Below are 21,487 nucleotides of genomic sequence, written 5' to 3'. Positions count from 1 at the left end.
TATTAATAATAACTTAATACATTCTCCTACGTATTTCATGATAAATAAATACTTCACTAAGCATTTTACAGAAATTTATTTAATATTTTATTAAAACGCACAGGATATGTCAAGAGTATGAGTATGAAAACTTAGACATTTATATTTTATATTACATCAAATTTAAATATTTTAAATATCACAGAATGTACATAAATATTTTTATAAAAAATTTTTCAGTATACTTTTGGCTTATCCTATACATAACAATAGTAGAAATAAATTTTTTACAAAAAATGTGTATGTTTAATATATTTTTTAATATTATATTATTTGGATAGAATAAAAAAAAGGATTTCAGAATACTTAATATAAATAATTATCATAAATAATAAAATGAATGAAAAATTGAATAGAAAATTGCAATTTCAAAATAATTTTATCTTATTATACAATAATAAATTTACAAATATTTGATGTATTATATGAAATTGCACATATTTTCGATTATATTCCACATAGTTAATATATTATGTAAACAGTTTTACTCTTTACAATATAAAACTTATATGTAATTCCAAAAATATATATTTATATTATGTTCGTAATTATTATTGTGACTGTTAGTCATTAAGAAATTTAAACTCTGATAATACATTTTTACAGCAATTATAATTACAAAATAAACTTATAAATTGCACTATCATTAAAGTATTTACCCAGTATATTTAATTTGTTGTTGATGTTAATATTCCAACTGTATTTGTTAATTCATCATCATTACTTTCATTTTTTATAGGAACAATGTTGTTTACACTAGGCATTAGTTTAACATCAGTAGTTTGAGTGAGTGGTAGATTATTAAATGAACTTATAGGTGGAGTGTCATTGATATTTACTGCACCAGATACTGTTTGTTTCTCATTATTTTCACACTGATTTATACTAGTGTTAATATTTACAATATGTTTCTTCATATGAGTGGTTAAATTTCCACTATGATAAAAGTCTTTCCCACAAACCTTACATTGAAATGGTTTAATTCCAGAATGTATCCTTTCATGTATTGATAAATTTCCACTATGCCTAAATTCCTTACCACATACAGCACATTTATATGGTTTTATACCTGAATGAGTTCTTAAATGTGTTGACAAGTTTCCACTGTGACTAAACATTTTTCCACATATTTGGCAACCATAAGGTCTTTCACCAGAATGTGTTCTCATATGGATAGCTAAATTTCCGCTATGAGTAAAACACTTTTCACATTGATTACATTTGTAAGGCCGTTCTCCATTGTGAGTTCTCATATGTATAAATAAATTACTTTTATGTCCAAACTCTTTAAAACATATTTCACATTGACATTTAAGTTTTCTTCTTATATTTGCTTCTGAAGAACTTTTAGGTGGTCTTCCAGGGCGGTTAGATTTTATGGAAGATATAGGTTCTGAAATCGTTACTATTTGACTTGTAAACTTTGCTGGTTGTATATTCTGAGAAAATTGCAATTGTTCAGCTTTTTGTGGCATATCTATATGACACTGTTGATTCATTTGATTCAAACTTTCTCCCTGATTAACTTGAAAGATTGTATTATTTTGTACACAATTTTTCATATATGCTAAACAATTATTTTCCTAAAATGTTTAATATTTAGAATTAGTTTCTTAATGAAATATTGTATAGATTTTATGATTTCAAAAATAAATGTAACTAATCATGTGATCTAAGTCTTTAAGTAAAATTGCATATATTTTAACATTTGTAATATTTATTAGGATTATAAAACCTACTTCAGTTTGAAATAAATTGTATTGGCCATGAATTTCATTTTTTGGGTGTATTTCATTTGATAACTGTGTATGATTCCAAAACTGTGATAACTCATTATATTTATAATCAACATTTTCCTGACTAAATGTTGAATATTTGGAATTAGTTGGAGCATTAATTTTATCACCAGAGTTAACATCTTCTATTCCCATACATTCATGTTTTATTTGTACAGAATTAAACATCTATATATATATTAAAAAATAGTAATAATTAATAATACTTTTATACTATTTATTAACGCTAATTAATAGGTATCTAATTAATTTAATTAATTGATTCAGCAAAATAAAATAACGAAGATTATATTTTATAGATACAATAATTTTTAATTGAAAATGTAAAGTTATTAACATTATGGTATAATTATTTAATAAATGTGTAATTAAACATTTAAAATTCATGTGAAGTTTACATACATTTCAGAAAAAATATTCTAGAATTAATAATCACTGCCCTATAATTTGCAATTCTTCATAGTTTGATCAAAAAATCAATTTTGAAACAAACATGACTAACATACACTATCACTTCACCACAGTTATTTATGCTATATATATGTAAAGGAATAGTTATTTATAAACATTTTTTAAAATATCATTCAATACATTAAGTAATTAGAGGATTGTCTTATTATATTGGAGAATTTAATTCTTTTTGTAAAAAATGTAAATTTTTTATATCACCAGACAGTGCCATCTATAAAGACTATATTGTTTCGTAGTGGACTGTACTGTTAATTTTCGAATTTAATGTAAAGTACCACAGATATTCTAATGAAAGTTAAAAAAAACTTTTGAATTTAAAATAAACCTAATGTGATGTAATATAGTTGGCAATCAGATTTAAAAATGCTTAGTATTTAATATTTTAATATTGCGTTATATATTTATTACATCGATCCATGGTTATTTTTGGTTCAAATTAAAAAAAAACGTTACATATCTTTAATAATCCTCATAATATTAATTAGAAATTATTTACATATGTCACTAATCTATATTTAAAATCTTTAATTCGTATATAAAAATTAGAAAAATGTACAGTACAATATACGTGAATAAATATTAAATACATCGTGAAATATATACAATTTATATGTATATGAAAAAAACAAGGGGAATATTGAAAAAAGTATATTAGTATGATTTCATTTGTATAATGTAATTTGCTAATTAAAGTAGTATTATATACCAGTAGTAATTTTGTATATATCCTAAAAGTAAAATAAGTCAACTAGGCATATTTGATCAGACATAAAACTAGAAGTATAAGATTTCCAAAGTTCCAATTTTTTAGTATATACATTTATTACTTAACAGATCAAAAATTGTTTTGTCAAATCATTATGTTTAACTACATTTATTAAAGTATAGTATATAAATCGTATAGACTCTTCTTATCTATTTTTTTATTTCCTCTCTCTTTAGTAGTAATACGCACCATAGGAATTTTCTATGAAAAAAATGTTATATTTTTATTATTTTTGGAGGTAATACATATATATGTATATAAGCTTATTGAAATTCTAGTTACTTTGTCTATATAAATAAGTTAATAATATTTATAATAATATATTTTTTAGTAAAATTTATAATCTGCTCATTTAATGTATAGAGTGCGCTACATATCATCACAGTAATGTTCACTTCAAGAATGCTATTTTATGTTTTATAAATTTCAGGAAGAGATAAACCTGTGTATATATCCTGTTTGTGTACAAAACAAAAACATAAACATTTTATAATAAGCAATTTCGGATAAATAAGAAATTATTGATTATGTTAATTTTGGTATGTTTCTTCTTCCATTATCAGTATTAGCGAATTTGAGCAATCATGAAAGTGAAAATAAAACTTGTTTAATATGTTAAATTTATTTATTTATTTTTAAAATAATTTATTAAATTAAAAGTAAGAACAATAATGAATTGAAATAACATGAAACAAAGTAACTGAAATGTGAACTGGTACATTATGCCTGGTGGAAGACGTAATGCTGCTAGTAGAAATGGACAAACTAAATCTCAAGCTAATTTTTCTGTATCTTCAAATATTGGTATAAGAAGCAATAGTGGAGAAAGAACAGCTGGAAGTGGTGCAGATGATAAGAAATCTGAGGAATATCGTGGTATAAAAGCATTGGTGCCAAAACATGTACCTATACCAGTTGTACCTATAGATGGTCATTTAACATTTGAAGCTGTGTCTTTAGTTGTGTCAATTATTGCAGCTTCATTACAAATGCTTAATTTATATAGAACTGTTTGGTGGTTACCTCATTCTTATAATAATTATAGTATGGTATGTTATTATATTGTTCAACATATCTTTTATATGTACTAACAAATATGAATTAATAACAATAATCTTTCAGAATTTCTATTTAATAGATCCTTATTTACTTATATTTATCATAACTATGGTTGCAAGGCAATTCATTTATTCTTTACTACGTCGGATTATTGATATTTCATCACCAGTTCGTTGGTTACCTACTGCTCAAAAAATGATGAGGTATGTTTTGCTATAAATTATGTATATAATATACAAAGTGGCAGTCAGAATAATTGTATATATTATTTTTCAGGATAATTTTGTTAATTATTGTGATGAATATACTGTGCTGGTGTCTGTATCACATGGCTGAAAGGCACAACTCAATGAAGATTTTTTACTTATGTTATCCGTTTGTATTTCTTTGTTAAATTGCAGTTATTCATTCTAATATGATATGTATAACAAATAGTACACATGTATTAGACAAACAAGAAATGTTTATTACATGTATTTTGTTTCAGAAATTTATCTGTATATTTTGTAATGTTTGGTGTAAGTGCAGCACCATTTTTTGATATATCAACACCTTTATATAGTAAAGATGAAAAGAAAACAAAATTTCTAATGGGTATATAACTTACAAACATATTAATAATAATAACAGTAGTTATTTTTATATTTCTAAATTATCATATCTATATGTGAAGAATTTAGATTAAACCTTCTTTTTTATATAGATAAACCTTTACATAATTGCTCATTAAATGCATCAGCAATTAGAGCAGAAGTCTCAACATTAAGATCTGATTTTAATCGTCGTTTAAAACGAGCTTTATTTGCATCTTCTAGTAGCGCTTATGTATGTGGTATTGCACCCATCATATTTGTACCTCAACATTTACATTTTAATGTTTCATGGGTCGTGCAACATGTTATTATGTTCTGGCTTGAAAGGATAAGTGCTCACTTCTCACATGCTTATCCCATCAGGTATATATTCATATAATTGTAGTATACGTAATTATATTTTTCATGAATTTTGTAAATTCTATACTAGTATACTTTCTATTTTTATAAGATCGTGCAATGTGAATATTGCATTTAAAAATTCATTTCCAGAAATTTGATGAATACCATAATTATTTAGGTACTGTGACGTCTTACATAGAGCAGCATTACATCTAGGTCAATGGGTTAAAATTGAAAATCGTAATAGTCATACTTATGCTCAAGCCTGGAATGATTCTGTTTTGTGGCCTCATGGTTCAGTTGTGAGACATAATAAAGAAATTTATCGTTCAGAAGGTTTATGTACTGTAGCAGAACCAGGAAATTCAAATCATTACAGATTTTATGTATGTGATAAACATCACTTTATTTCGACGTAAATTTCATTTTGATTATATCTGTACTGTGATGACCTTAAATTAACATATATTTCAATTATTTCATACAGGCGTTATTTAGCAATCCCACGATGTTATTTCGTTCATTGATGGGCTTGCAATTTCTTCTTGTCTGTGCACAATTATTTATTTTATTACGCACAACTGATTGGTATCAAGTACTATCAATAACATTGCTTCTTGTGATCAACTATTATACCTTATTTAAAGTTATTAGAGATTACCTTATCTGTTTGAAACTGTATCATACCGAACAAATAATACAAGAAAAATCGCAAATGATTGCAAATTCTGTTGTTCAATAAATAAATATTTAAGGAAAATGTTTATTTTACTGCATTTACCCTTTTCTATTTAGCATTTCAATTTTATCTTAATTTATTAACCTTAGGAAATTATATTTTTGAAGTTTATTCGTATTCCAAAAGTTAAGTTAGTATTGAGAAAATTAAACTTATTATAATATAGATAAAAGGGAGAATATTGAAAATGCGAATTATTAAATAACTGAGCAATAAACTTGAAGGTATATATTTACCTCCAAATATTTTTACAGACATTATTGGTTGCATGAATTATTTTTAACTTTTTCCTTAAACACACAGTTTGTTGACCCCAAATTTTTTTAATTATTAAAAAAATCATAAGGAAAAATATTACCTAATTATTATTTTATCTAGTTATTTAGGAGTCGTTACGCGATAGTGCAATATGCAACATATCTTTTTAATAACGAATGATGTACATGCAAATCTTTCAAGCAATATTTTGACCGTAGAATAAACTTAGTCTCTAAAGAATATATACGCATAAATTATTAATTTCGAATATGAAAAACAAGGGATGATTTTTCATGTAACGATGTATATATTTTAAAGTAAAACGTAATCAAAGTTGAGGAGTTTTTTGGAAAATGATCTCAAGATAAGGCATTTTTTCGATTATCGCATTTTTATATATTGTTATATACTTATTTTATATGAAAGATAAAATTTATGCAATATCGATTACAAACAAAAAGGTTTCAACTTTGAATATCTCGAGATACAATTTTGACAGATTGTCTCTTCCTCCAAAAAGCTTCTCAATTATAGATTAGCAATACGTTATACAAAATCATTACTTTTATTTACATTTTGAATGAAAAGTCTGAATTCAAAAAAGTCGTAAGTTAGAATAAATTAGAGTTCTGTATTGTTTCGTGCTTTTTCAAAGAAACATGTTTTTTATTTTATTACCTTATCTTATCATTGAACTTCATAAATTTTGTATAACGAATTTAGATAACTGTACAATATGTACTCAGGTGCATTCGCATACGTTTTAAATAAATGGCAAATGAAAAAGCAATTAACGTTATTGATAAAACACCGAAGCATGAAATTTTCAATTTTATTGTGGAAAGAGATCTTTTATGTAGTAAAATATCCAAACAATCACAGTGTTATATATAAGACTGCAATCAAGATATTAGTTAGTATGATTCGTGTTATTACGATGAATTCCATTTGGAAAATATTTTTAAGTTTCTCTCTTACATTTCTCGGTGTGAAATAATTCCTTTTTCTTATACTTATTTCATCCCTTTCATACGAATTTCTGTAGCATGTTATGTATTAAAGCAATGACTTATAATTATCGTTTCTTTGATATTAATAATCGATATCTAAGGAAAAACAAATGTATTCAACGCACTATTAATATAATTCAATATTTTTACGATACTACAATTTTTATGCTAATATTAAATTATGTAGCTTATACGTATGTAATTATTCCGAATTTGAAAATATTTTTAAGCTATTCCTTATAATTTAGTTACAGTGGATTGTGAGGGGCAACAATCAAATGAATTGACCGGTTATATCCCTGGGGTCAGTGGTATGACACCAATAAATGTAACGAACTGCATAAACGATGAAATTCGTAAGAATCCTTCACTATCGAACCCTCTTGAGTGTGCTCGTCCCTGTCATGTGTCGGATAAGCCGAAAACGTGTTACTATCATTTTGTAATTGAACGTTATCAAGTCAATGGACAGTAAGTACAATCACGAAAGTTTTAAATTGCATTTTTCGTAAGTTTTCCTTTATTAATCAACATAAATTTCTACGTCTTTCTTATGGCGAGAGTTGCGAATTCAATTAACACTTTTATGTTTTATTAAATTTTATTTTCATTTCTAGAGCGTGTAGTCTTTGTTTCCCCAATGTTACCAATTCGATTTGTCCGAATTGTCAGTGTATACCCGGTGACGGGGTGAATCGTATGGCTTTAACTGTGAACAGAATGATACCAGGACCAAGTATACAAGCTTGTCTAAATGATTCTATCGTAATAGACGTTACAAACAAGGTGCTAGAAGATGCTGTGACGATCCATTGGCATGGACTGTTCCAGCATGAGTCTCCATACTACGATGGTGTACCTAGTGTAACACAGTGTCCAATCTTAACTGGAACTACCTTCAGGTATTTTGTAATTACTTATAATATATGTACATCTTTATATATATTTATAATATATACATTTTACGATGTACATTTATACATGTAAAAATTATTAATGTTCTGAGAAGAATTAATTAAAAAATTGTTTTCCCTTCTTCTAGATATCAATATCGCGTAGCGAACCCCGGCACTCATTTTTGGCACGCTCACACAGGGTTGCACAAGATGGATGGCATTTTTGGTAGTTTGATTGTCCGAGTTCCAAGGAAAAGTGACCTTAATAGACGTTATTTCGATACTGATTTGGCAAGTCATGTTCTGGTTATCAATGACTGGATGAATGAAGAAGCCACAGAGAGATATCCAGGGCGTTCAACAAATGGTATAACTGGACAACTACCCGATGCGCTGCTGATTAATGGAAAGGGACTTATAGTAAGTATATTTCTTTGATGATTAATTAAATAAGTATTAAAATATTTGAATGTGAAAATTCGAAGCATACGTACTGATTAGGCTTTGCAAAGATTGAGTTGACAAAACTTTGGTAAGTTATACGCTATCTATAAAATTCTTTTATTTCTATTTTTCAGTTATTAAAGATTAAAAGATATTATTTTGTATACTATTAGTGTACATAGTATTATTATTGACGTACTTTTATTTACATTGTAGGGCGCTAATAATACCATTCTAACTCAAGCTCATCCAGACATTGTAGTAGAACCAAATACACGTCATCGTTTCCGGTTAATTAATTCTTTTTGCACCGTTTGTCCGGGTCAATTAACGATCGAAGGTCATAACTTGACCGTGATAGAGTCAGATGGTCAGCCTATTAGGCCTTTCGTTGTAACGTCCATAGTTTCGTTCCCAGGTACGGAATCAATGAATAAGAATAAAAAGATATTCATTTCCAAATGAAAAATTTAGTTTCGTTCATTTCTCAAATAATAAAAGTAAGTGGAAATAAGTAGGTTAATGGAAGCAATTTTTAATAATTGCGTTTCATTGTAGGTGAACGATACGATTTCGTCATAAACACCAATCAACGTCCTGGTGCTTATTGGATACAGTTACGTGCATTGGACAATTGCGATAGTAATAAGACTCAACAATTAGGTATATTGCAATATTTAGGTGCGTCTAAGAAACCAACAAGTCCTGTACCCACCTACAGTGGCGGTCTTGCGCCAGGAGTTGTAAGATATTCTTTCTATTATGCCTTAATACACGTGTTATTTTTCCATTTCAAGTTTTCCAATGTCACGTTTAAAAAGAAATATATTTGGAAAGATATTTTTCATAAACGAACATATTTCATAAATAATTTAATACTTTGACTTATTGAACAGTTCGTTTCTTTATACTCCTATAATGACAGGTTTTAAATCCATTGGATGTTAGCTGCAATACTCAAAATCCTAAAGCAATATGTATCAATAAATTGAGAAATGCGATTCCGATTGAGAGTGGTCTCACGGAACCAACGACAGATGTGCAATTTATCATACCTATAGGTTTCGTCGTTATTCCACCAGATCAACTATTTCGACCGAATCAATATAGATCTTTTCTATGTGAGATATAAATTTAATACTTCAATATGTCTAGATAAATCTACCGTAATGTTTATAATTCATTTCAAAATGCTTTCTTTTTTCCTCGAATACCTGTGTAGATCCCGGCGGTGTCGATGTGGCAGCAACATTAAACGGAATAACATATCAACAGGCACCTTCACCGCCAATTTCTCAACCCAACGATGTACCCCCAAGTCAGTTTTGTGATGGTGATCGGTCTAATTGCACCGATTGCACTTGTTCGCATATGTTGAGAATTCCACTGAACGCTACCGTGGAAATAATACTGGTCGATACGTGTGAGTAGTCCCAAGTGGATTGTACAAACATCAAAGAAACTTTTTCTTTTATTCAAATTGAAATGTTTCGAAAAGTTTCTTCAGGAGTAAAAATATGTTTTTAATCAAACTTTTCATAATCGCAGCTCAAATTCCACGTCTCACGCATCCCTTCCATATGCATGGATTCGCATTTAGAGTTTTAAGTATGGATCAACCATTAGGACCTTATTCTAACACGGGGAATGGCTCAACGATCGATGTTGATTTTGTGAAACAACTCGACAGCAGCGGGAAAATAAAAAGAAATTTCAAGTCTGCTAGCAAGGATACTCTTGCTGTTCCGAATAATGGATATACCGTGATTCGATTCCGCGCAAACAATGCAGGTACGTGGGATGAACGAGCTGTTTTCACCGATAAAGAATTTTATATTGTTATGGAAATATATGATGCTTGAGTATGTCATTGATTATGCGATTAAGAGTATCACTTTCACAGAATGAAGTTAATATAAATATTTGCGTAATTAATCGTCAGCCTTCGTTTCTTACTATTGCCGATGTTAATTGGTATTTGTTTGTGCTCAAGGATATTGGTTCTTCCACTGTCATTTTGTTTATCATCAAATGGCCGGTATGGAGCTTATTCTTAAGGTTGGAGAGCAAAGTGATTTACCTCCCGTACCTCCAAATTTCCCGAGATGCGGCAATTTCAAAGCTCCTATCAAGGGATTAGACGATAGCGACGAATCAAGCTCCGAGGAGGAAACATTTTCATCGGAATTAAATCTAATGAGCGAAGTTAGCACATGGATTTCTTCACAACTTTCATCAGAGACTGATTTACTTAATTTATAATTATGGAATACTATTAGCATAATTTTGTATGTATATAAAGATATAGTGCTGGTCATTCTGTTTTAAAATAAATAAATACATTTTTGTGAAAGCAATCTATCTTTCTCTTATTTACTCATTTTTTATTAAAAGTAATTGACAATTTTACAGTTATAATTATATATCGCATAATATTTTCTACTTAAAGCTATATTTATACAAATATTATTCAATGGATCTTTCATTCTGCTCGTTTTTACATCAGACGGTTCGTTGTACGTAAATGCCATAGTGTTTCAATTGTATATCCACATGCTCGAAGCACGAAATGAAGATAACAACGTGCTAAAAACAGATGATATGCATAATTATACTTTTAACAATTGTTTTCACCTTATTTTTAGGTTTGCTAATATTTGCCATTCAATTCTGTTTTCTCTTCACCATACCAACTTTATCATGTGGCCGTTTCAGAAATTAATTTATGACGTTACGTCGATTATCACATTAACGTTGTATCGATAGTGCCTCGTACCTTCGCCTTCTCTTTATTTTCTAATCGATAGTTATTAATTACTCAGGTTTAAAATGAATGCAAGAGTTAAAATATTTTACGCTGGAGAACATAAACGTGTTAGAACCACCGATGCTGCAAGCAGCCATATGGTCCATGTATTCGTATTCGCTTGAGATCTTGTATACCACGTTTTCGTAACATTAGCAATCCAATCTCGATAAGGATATACTCTGGTATACACGTCAGGCTCGCCAATCGCACACGGATAGCCATGTGAAACGATCCCTACCTGTTCACCTTTTACAACCAAAGGGCCGCCAGAATCACCCTAAGATAAGGAACATCGTTACGAATTTCAACGAACTTGTAACCGAATTGTATAAAATTAAATAGGACACAAAACGCTGATCAAGTTGATCGTAACTAAGGGTGGATAAATTATCAATACACTTACCATGCAAAGACCTTTGTTCTCAGCTTCGAACGTGCATATACTATTTTTGGATAATCTCAAATACGATTTTGCACACGATTCTTGGTCTATTACGGTCACGTTTATTTCTTGTAACGTATGAGGGATAACAGAATTGCTTGCCTAGAAGAAAGAGGAAAAAAAATATGAGTAAAAGCCACGTATATCTGACCATGAGTATATAGCTAGTAAATCGTAAAGTAATATATGAGTGATATTAAATAATTTAAAAAATAGGCGATGAAAATTTATATGTTTAAATATATATTGCATGTTAATTGCAATTTATAAAATCACTTACACCTAATCTTCCCCAACCAGTTACCACAGCTATTTCTCCGGGAGTCACATCATATTTCGATCCAAGTGCAATTGGTTGAATATATATATTGTATGTAAGGTTTGTTTTCAGACGTATTAGACCGATGTCGTCATTATATGTGAGAGGATTATAATTCTCGTTCATAATTAACATATCGACAGCGTAGATAGCGCGCTTTTGCGTTAAATCAGTTGTTCCTGCGACAATTGTGAAATCTGATGCAATTTCTCTGCAAAATTATAGAAATGCATAATTAAGAATGTACGCATCGAGATATCATCGATCAATAAATAATAAATACAATGATAAATATGAAAGTAGCAAATAAAAATTTAATAATAAATATTATTACGACTTATGAACTTATTCGGTTAATTTAATATTTTAGTTTCCTTGATTTTTCTGCCTTTTTACTCCCAATGGATTTTCAACGAAAGATTTCGTTCAATGATTCAATGAAAGACCTTCGATGGAAATATTTACGATAAATTATGAAGTGCATGACTAATGGTGTTATCAGCGTTATTCCGATATATTTCAAGTTGTATCGAAATAAATTCTTACAGTATAATTCACTGATACATATCGACTGTTTCTGCTATTATATCTTGTTAACTGTATAAACTATTCCGTAATGCTTTCAAATCTTATGTACAACTTAGCGATGTAAAATAGATACGCAAAATATTTTAGAACATCAGGGTAGTACGTATCTCATTTATTATCTATATCTTATACTTTATATCTGGCCAGTATGACTTTTATCGATCATTTTATCGCTAAAACTTATTTTATCACGTGATACGGGTATAGAATATTATAGGTTATGACATAAATTTTACAGTCCAGGAATATTTTAAATAGGCATATTTTTGTAATAAAGTATAAATTTGGAATTGTTACGAAAATTTGTCCTTCGATACTTTCTTCTTATTATTAATTCTAAACCTGTACAGATTTAATATCCGCCATCAGCACATAGTCTTTGCTTCATTCCTCGACATTTCAATTTGCACTGTACGTCAAGATCTCGTCTAATTTAACGAAGTGAAAGTATACGACTGAAAATGTACAAGTTTCTTGTTTACTGTTTAAAATGGTTGCATAAACAGTATCTTTGGAGACCATAATTGAATATTTGACACTTCTCGTTAATGACAACTGTGCAACATTACGATAACATAAATATTTTTTGTTATAAACTTACTGGTAAATGCAGTGTGCAGCAGTAAGGATGAAACGATCATTAATAATTGATCCACCGCACGAAGGGAAGTTTTTGATTAGGATTAATACTTGGTACGGATATTTATGATCTTCGGCATTCTGACCACCCACAATTCGTGGAGTTACCGAGCCTGAAATCGCGAATGAGTAAAGTACACACGATATAACAAAATTTACACTTCGCAGTGGAATGATAAATATATGAATGATACGAAAAAAGAATTACAGCACTATTTCTTGTTGATGTCCCACAAAATTGGTCTACGATTAACCACTTGCGCTGGAAAGACGTGTCACGCACGTCGTAATGCTTTTGTCACAGAATCGCCGAGAACGTGGTATACACGTTGTTAGGCAATTGTTACAGAAACACCGGACTGTTCTGGCACACCCGTCTGTGAATTCCTTGCCACCGCAAATGGTTAAGTCTATCTATACATTGAAGCTTTAAATCGCGCGATAAGAAAATTTTAGAATTAAAACTTACCACTGACAGCGGAGACTATGATTAAGAGGACAGCTAACGCGTACATGATGTCTGCAATTGAATTTTGTTTAACTTTTGTTAATCTACTGGAAAGTACGTTTTCCATGAACCTCTCAATCATGACTAACAGCGTCAGAGTGATAGATAGATAAATATATAGATAAATCTTTATTGTTTTTCTATTGGATTACAAGGGTTCCGTCTCTCCTTATCTTCCATACATATTGCTTATTTTATATAAAATATATAACTGCTATAACAACAATACAATATTAACGATATATCAGCCTATGATACAACCATCATAATAACTTAACCTAACCTATAACAAAAACTGAACCTAACCTATAACAATAACTTAATCAAACCTAACATAAACATACTTTTATTTACACAACTAAGCCACATCTTATCCCACCCCCCATCACTGGTTTTTGCCTTTGTTCAATTTTGCAAAATTCTCTCTTCTCATTCTTCTTCTGTTCGCCACTTTCCATTCATCTTTTTCGAGGCTAGCCTCTTCCACCTCTTTCTTAAAATTCTCTCTTTCTATTTCTTTCCATTTTTCACACATCTCTTTGTATTCTGTTCTTGCTCTCTTGTATTCCTCCCTTTGCTCTTTTCCTCTTCTACAACTTCTTAGTTTTCTTCTCACTTCCGTCTTCTTTTCCCTGCATTCCTCGTTCCACCATCCAGTCTTCCTCTTTCCTCCTTCCTGCTTCCTATTCTCTAACGCCTTTCTTAATTTCTCTATATCCATGTCCATCATTTCCTTTACGCTTCTTCCGTTTCTCCTTATCGTTCCTATTCTTTCCCAAAATTTCTCCACATCTTCCTCCGTCCAATCTCCTCGTCACCTTTTCCTCTCGCTGTTGCCCCACGCTCCCTAGAAACGGAACTCAACAGCGTCAGAGTGATAAAACCAACGAATATCTTGCACTCAGAAAGAATTTCGTTTTTCTTAAATGCCTACGTACACACCGATTACATAGATCAGATTTTATTATAATAGAGAATAGGTAAATATGTTCATCACGGATAAAATTAATAAATACGTTTATAAATAAAGACGACTTGCCTTCGTTGTATTTTTTCCAGCTAAATAAACGCTGTCAAATTTTATGCCTCAAGTACAATCCGATAATGATGTCATAAATTGAGATGGATATTTTTGTCTGTTATATTTTTCGTATTATAAAATACAAAGTTGAGACGTAGAAAACAATTTGCTTTTTAACGTCGACGTTTTACGAAGAATTCTCTTCTTAGGTAGGCAATGTCACTTTTCTCACTGTACTTTAATTGCATCCTATAATTCTCTAACCAACGTGTCAGGAAAATAACATAGAGATGTTAGGTAACCACTTTTAGATCATGCTACTCAGCATTAAGATATAACTTACAATTGGAAAAATGTTTTGTGAAAAAATCTCGAATAAGAACATTATAATATTGATCTCGAATGAAACACTTGTATTTTCGTTTTAAGCACTTGATAATACTTCTATGGATACGAGTTTCGTACTGATTACCAATCACTACATGAACGTCGAATTTCTATTTGTACTCGGAAATACATGGTGTCTCAAGAATAAAAGGTATACGCGTGGAAGTGCTATACTTGTTATACTCGTTCGAGTGTAATAACGCAAAACCATTGTAACAATATTTTAAAGTCTTATATCTTACAATTATATTTTAATAAAAGGCTATTATATCTTTGTATCTGAGGCTATACATCATACTTTGCTGTTAAAATGGATTATAAGAATCATAATATACTTGAAATGTTCAATTAAGCTATAATAGGAAATCAAGGTTCACGGCTAATAAATTTTCCGATATCAACGATTATTTTGTGCAAATCAATCCAATAATATTAAAACAAGCGCAATATTTCAAACGTATTCACTAGGATGTATCTAGGTGTCTGAAAAGATTAAGTAAGTAAATACATTTCCATTATATATTAGTCTAGTTGATGTATATAGTTGTAAATTAAATTATATTTAATATATTAAGATCTTACGAGTCAAATTTTATTTTTATGCTTTCCTCCAATTTTGAAATACGGCTGGAAATTTAATTTTTCTCGTTAAGAATATAAATCGAGATATTTCTTTATAAATTCATATTATTTTTCGCGATAGAAAATTTTTAATACTTCTTTAAACGTGTCTTTTATAATCATATGGAATAAATTTCATGATCTGGTAGAAAGGAAATGGAATCACGCAACGGTCTGATTATCCAATTTATATATATATATATATTCCAATTTATCTGTAGGAAGAAAGACACACGCTATTGTTTTTCCTTGTTGCAACTTTTCATAAACAAAGAATACGACATTTTATTTTTTTACATTAAAAAATATCAGTTCATCACAGTTCTAATCAATTCGTTATCACATATGAATATGATGGCAATCGTTTATGGAAAAATGTATTAATCTTATCATTAAATTAATCGACAATATGTTTTGGTGCACAAAGTGCCTAAATGGTACCGATATTATATATACTCATAATTCAGCTATCAATTGTAGAGCAATTGTGGTCTCGTAATGAATATTATCCGAGAAACGTTTCTATTTTCTATCATCATTCTTGCCGGTATAAATCTCTTTTTCTTCAGATCAGTCAATAATACCGAATCAGTTCATTTCTTCGTACCATTTAACAACTTTTAATCGAAAAATGTGTTTTGCGTATATTAGTATAATTGAAATACATCCTAATTATATGACTCGTGTAATTGTTCAAAGTGTAATTTAACATTTCAGCCTTTGGCCAGGATGAAAAATCTATCATCGCGGGCTACGCGCCCGGAGTTAGCGGCATGGAATCCATCGATGAATCAAGTTGTTTGAACGATGAACTTCGAGAGGACAGCGATTTATCGAACGCTGTTGAATGTGCACGTACGTGTAAATTAGGGGAAACGAAAACGTGTTACTACAAATTCGTGATTGAGCGTTACCCCATCAATGGCCAGTGAGTACAATAGATGAATATGAATTAATCTGATTTAACGATAAGATTAAATAAAATTAAACTTCCGTTAGAACAAACATTTTCATTCGAAAGCTGAATCAAAGAGAAATTTCTTATTTTAAGAGCATGCAGTTTATGTATGCCCAACGCTACCAACACCTTGTGCCCCAATTGCCAATGTGCACCTGGGGATGGAACGCAAAGAATAGCTTTGACCGTGAACAGAATGATACCAGGCCCAAGTATACAAGTTTGCGAAGGAGATTACATCGTGGTCGATGTTATGAATATGCTAAAGTCAGATTCGGTAACGATTCATTGGCACGGCTTATTTCAACAGGGTTCTCCATACTACGACGGAGTCCCGCACTTGACACAGTGTCCAATCATAGTTCAAAACACGTTCAGGTAAACTAAAGTTTAGGGATCAAGTCGAAATCAAGTTTACATATTTAAGTGGGAAAACCTTCTTGCAGGTACCAATTTTATGCCAATAACTGTGGCACTCACTTCTGGCATGCACACACCTCGACGCAGAAACTTGATGGTCTATTCGGTAGCTTTATCGTACGAGAACCAGCCCAAAACGAGCCCTATGCGAAACTGTACGACTACGATTTGGCAAATCACGTGATCATTGTCAACGATTGGTTAAGAGAAGAGTCTACTAGCCGACTTCCGGGTCGCAGGGCGGGAGAGACTGGGCGGAATGCAGACACGTTCTTAATCAACGGAAAAGGAGGATTCATAGTAAATATGATTCTTTTGATTAAAATTGGCTCCATATTTTTATTTTCAAACGTTTCTACAATTTCATTACGTTCTTCTACGATTTATAATATTTATAAGTACTTGTATTTGAGAAATAAAGGATGGTTGCTAATTTTATGCGTTATAGGATTCCGATGGGGAAACGACAAATATTCCGTACGATGTGATTACAGTGGACGCTAATAAACGCTACCGTTTTCGTTTCATTAATTCATTCTGTACCGTTTGCTCTGGACAACTGACTGTCGAAGGTCATGATCTGACTGTTATCGCCATAGATGGTCAACTTATAGAACCTGTCACGGTTGACTCTATAGTTTCCCTTGCTGGTACGATGTCAACTAAAATGATCAGTATCGATCGTTGATTATCGTTTCAATCGTTTAATTCTTCTAACTTTCACAGGTGAACGATATGACTTTGTTATTAATACCAATAAAACACCTAGTGCTTATTGGATACAGATTCGTGGTTTGAATAGTTGCGCAAGTATCCTGCAGTTAGCTGTATTACAATACGTTGGAGAACTTTCTACGCCAAGCACGAATGAACCTACTTCTACGGATCCTCTTCCTGCCGGAATTGTGAGTCAGTTTTTGTATTTTATGCAGAAGGTAATCAAGCAAGAATTGTTGATCTTTTCTCTTACTATTATATTCATACGTGTTGTATACAAGTTAGGTGATCGGCAAGGTTTTTTTATAAAAATATTAAAAAAAATAATAAAGATCAATTTTTTGGCTAATAAGAAATTGCCGTGATCTATGGCACAGTATAAATAATGCAAAGATAATAGTACATATACAATTCAACACGATACGGCATTTTCTACGACCATAGTCACTGAACGTAGCAGCTACCAACTGCGATGTCCCAAATGCCGATGAAATTTGTGCCAGTGACTTGAAAAGCGCTTTGCCAATCGATCCAGGCATCCTGAAGAAAGAACCGGATGTGAAGCTGTATCTATCCATAGGCATGCAGAGCTACAAACCAGACGAAACTTTCGTACCTAACCAATACCAGAATTATTTAGGTACGGTATAGACACGAGCTACGTGACTATTTTCTTTTATCTCACTTTTCGATAAAAATCACGGCTTAATATGTTTTTAAACCAAAAAAAATTAACGTTTTTATTTTCTAAATGTCGGTAGTTTTATCGCAAAATAAGACGATGATTACCACGTTGAATAATATTACCTCGGATTCCCCAAGCGCACCGCCACTTTCGCAGTTCGATGATGTAGCCGAAGAAGAATTCTGCAGTGTCGACAATTTGCCATCTAATTGCACTTCCAGCGAACCGTGTACGTGTATACACTTAATCAAGATTCCGTTGGATTCCATCGTGGAGATCAATGTGATCGATGAGTGTGAGTACGATAAATGCGTGAACGTCGAGAATGAAGCGTTGCATCGGTTTAAAAAATTTGAACTAAGGGTCTATGAGGATATATATTTATCGATTAACATTCGTTATTTAGGAAAATTCACGTAGAGATCGAGGAAGATATAAAAGTTGGGTTATATTTACAGTTAATGCGCAATCCGTACGACATGCGTTCCATTTGCATGGATTCGCGTTCAATGTTATTGCTTTGGGTCAACCCTTGGGCCCCACTTCCGACGAGAACCCCAGGATAACACTGGACTACTTCAAACAACTCGAGGAAAATGATCTGATAGAAAAGGATTTGATATCTCCTCCAGGGAAAGATACTATTCCTGTACCTAATAACGGATATGCTGTACTTAGATTCCGTGCAAGTAATGCAGGTAATTGTTAATCTTTATTATTACAAGTGTCAAAGGACTTGTTATGTGGATGATTTGAGAGAGCAATTGAATAAAAAAGTTGTATTTTCAAGGTTACTGGCTGTTCCACTGTCATCAGATTTTCCATCAGATCGCTGGTATGGAAGTTATTTTCCAAGTTGGAGAAGTAAGAGATATACCATCGGTTCCGAAAAATTTCCCAAGATGCGGCAACTATAAGCCCGCAATACAGGTTAAAAATAAAGATTCGAAACGGAAAATTAATCGAAAACAAGAATGAATTGATAATTCTATAAATGGAATTATTCTCAGTTTCTTATTTCCATAAATTTTTCGGAGCTTATTATTTTTCAACGATCTATCTCTATAAAGCAAATACAATTTCGTACAAGATATAATGACTAGTATTTAATTTTCAATGTTTAATCTTTATCGATTTTGGAGAAATGGTTTTATAAGTGGTGGTCGTTCTTGTATAGAGGACACTATAATCAATTTCATATCTATCAGTCGGTAAGACAGGTAATGTACTGTGAAAGTTTGTGCATTGCTAAATCTATCCTGTACCTCGCCTGTGATCTTATTCTTAAATAAGTCTATTTTCATCTATAGGTCTATTTGAAACGAACTTATTACAGACGAAATATTTTCTCTATAAAGTTATTCACAGTTCACTTTTCTACGTTGTTAAATTAATTTCCGACATGACCGATTATGAGAAATGTATCACATAATTCCTGATTTACTTAGTAGATGTCACAACCAGATAGAGTGCGTGCTATAGTAAATTCCTGTTGCATTAATTTTTTATTTTAAATCTATTATAATTTACACATGTATGTACAATATCGGGTATACAGTCATTAATATACGAATGCTTGTATTTTCGTCATTTGTATTAATATTTATCCAAATTTAGAATGAAGCATAAATTCAATTTTGTTTATGCTATAAATAATATCGTAGTATTAATAATGGTAATATAATGTCTGGCATAAAATTTTCAGCTCTATTCCAGATGTGATATAATTTATAAGTATTGTACCCCTTAAAAATACTTGTTACAAAAACTTGAGCATCCTAGAAGTTGTACTATAATGTATGGAAATATTTTTTAATGATATACATATAAATTTTTGTAATTGTTATAATCCAATAAATATTTCTCGTAGGTCAAAATCTTGCAAAAACATCTAGCTTTGAAATTAATAGTTTCAAACCCTCTTGCAGTATTCGAAATAAAATATTCCTAGATCTGGAAATGTCAGATTTGTTAAACTGTTCACCATTGAAAGATCACAGCAAAAATGATTAAACATTGCACTGTACAACTCGAACTTTAATGTGTAATATTCATTAAGTAATTCTTGTGGAATCTACTTTCGTGAAAAAGAATCCATAATCGAAATTGTTTTATTACCCTTAGTTTATAAAAAATATGAATTTATCTAAAAAGGCAGGATTTTTGTATAAAATTGCCTAACATTCCTATTATATAAAAAGTGGGAACAGTATGAGTATCATAGTTGTTTTACAAGTTAGGTGAGAGTATCAAGAGTTTATCAAAGTCCATAATTATAATTACTTGTGGTTACGAATAAATAATAATTGGTCATCAAATTTTTAAAATGAGCCTCCGAGCGCACTTTCTATGCATATTATTGTATTTTTACAAAAAGTTCTTTATCTGACATACATTTACTAAACAGTGACGTATTCTGTCGGCTTTCCTGAAGAAGAAACAGTCAGGAAAAAATATTACAATGATGTTCAATGTTGACAGAACGGTAAAATATATATCAGCAACACGTACATGAGATTTTGACGCCACTGGAAAAATCATCGTCTAGTAGATCTCATTTTTTTATGTCTATCACATGCATATGTTTTCATGTACTTTTTCTACACCAATCGCAAAATTATAAGAAATTTCCATAAATCCTTCGACATTTGGAACTGCTTCGTTGTTTGATACATAAATACGAATAACTTTTTAATATAAAGTAGTTAAAAAATCAACTGCCACCTAACTTTTAAGAAGAGAATGAATCTTCTAACATATTTATTTTTCGTTTAATACTATATATATATACTAAAATATTTATCCTATGCAGCTGCTGTTTTAGTTTACAAAACGTGTAAATATTATCAAATTTATTGTTAATAACAAATTGCTCGCAATACGTATTTATAATAAAAGTGAAAAAAATGAATAAATTATTGGTTATTACTTGAACTTCTATCATAATTATATAAAAATCT

The 21,487-nt window shown here is 30.6% G+C and overlaps 5 protein-coding genes across 5 annotated transcripts; 3 read left to right on the top strand and 2 right to left on the bottom strand.

Moving 5' to 3' along the window:
- Window positions 1–707: 707 nt before the first annotated feature.
- On the bottom strand, window positions 708–2,003 carry LOC108551191 (zinc finger protein 836). Its single transcript, XM_017905252.1, has 2 exons — window positions 1,779–2,003; window positions 708–1,622 (listed from the first exon to the last, which is right to left on the bottom strand). Exons 1-2 carry the CDS (start codon window positions 2,001–2,003, stop codon window positions 708–710), a joined length of 1,140 nt encoding a protein of 379 aa, XP_017760741.1.
- A 1,734-nt stretch (window positions 2,004–3,737) lies between these two features.
- LOC108551169 (transmembrane protein 39A) lies at window positions 3,738–5,826 on the top strand. The gene is made up of 7 exons (XM_017905215.1): window positions 3,738–4,121; window positions 4,195–4,334; window positions 4,408–4,506; window positions 4,619–4,725; window positions 4,835–5,087; window positions 5,245–5,452; window positions 5,554–5,826. The coding sequence occupies exons 1-7, from the start codon at window positions 3,795–3,797 to the stop codon at window positions 5,806–5,808; spliced, it is 1,389 nt and encodes a 462-aa protein (XP_017760704.1). The 5' UTR covers window positions 3,738–3,794; the 3' UTR covers window positions 5,809–5,826.
- Window positions 5,827–6,799: 973 nt separating this feature from the next.
- Window positions 6,800–10,675, top strand: LOC108551130 (laccase-like). Its single transcript, XM_017905174.1, has 10 exons — window positions 6,800–6,809; window positions 7,322–7,544; window positions 7,691–7,975; window positions 8,116–8,389; window positions 8,630–8,831; window positions 8,972–9,156; window positions 9,339–9,534; window positions 9,636–9,836; window positions 9,962–10,204; window positions 10,407–10,675. Exons 1-10 carry the CDS (start codon window positions 6,800–6,802, stop codon window positions 10,673–10,675), a joined length of 2,088 nt encoding a protein of 695 aa, XP_017760663.1.
- A 193-nt stretch (window positions 10,676–10,868) lies between these two features.
- LOC108551160 (chymotrypsin-2) lies at window positions 10,869–13,801 on the bottom strand. The gene is made up of 5 exons (XM_017905203.1): window positions 13,680–13,801; window positions 13,173–13,323; window positions 11,945–12,194; window positions 11,626–11,766; window positions 10,869–11,499 (listed from the first exon to the last, which is right to left on the bottom strand). Exons 1-5 carry the CDS (start codon window positions 13,798–13,800, stop codon window positions 11,266–11,268), a joined length of 897 nt encoding a protein of 298 aa, XP_017760692.1. The 5' UTR covers window position 13,801; the 3' UTR covers window positions 10,869–11,265.
- A 2,355-nt stretch (window positions 13,802–16,156) lies between these two features.
- LOC108551122 (laccase-5) lies at window positions 16,157–19,505 on the top strand. The gene is made up of 10 exons (XM_017905162.1): window positions 16,157–16,184; window positions 16,465–16,675; window positions 16,799–17,083; window positions 17,152–17,425; window positions 17,574–17,775; window positions 17,852–18,030; window positions 18,287–18,482; window positions 18,604–18,822; window positions 18,986–19,225; window positions 19,318–19,505. The coding sequence occupies exons 1-10, from the start codon at window positions 16,157–16,159 to the stop codon at window positions 19,503–19,505; spliced, it is 2,022 nt and encodes a 673-aa protein (XP_017760651.1).
- The last annotated feature ends 1,982 nt before the right edge of the window (window positions 19,506–21,487 follow it).

Source organism: Eufriesea mexicana, unplaced genomic scaffold, assembly GCF_001483705.2.
Source record: "Eufriesea mexicana isolate 0111107269 unplaced genomic scaffold, ASM148370v2 scaffold4744748178, whole genome shotgun sequence".
NCBI lineage: Eukaryota > Metazoa > Arthropoda > Insecta > Hymenoptera > Apidae > Eufriesea > Eufriesea mexicana.
Note: the sequence above shows the minus strand (reverse complement) of the source record. Positions and strands in the feature narration are given on the sequence as shown.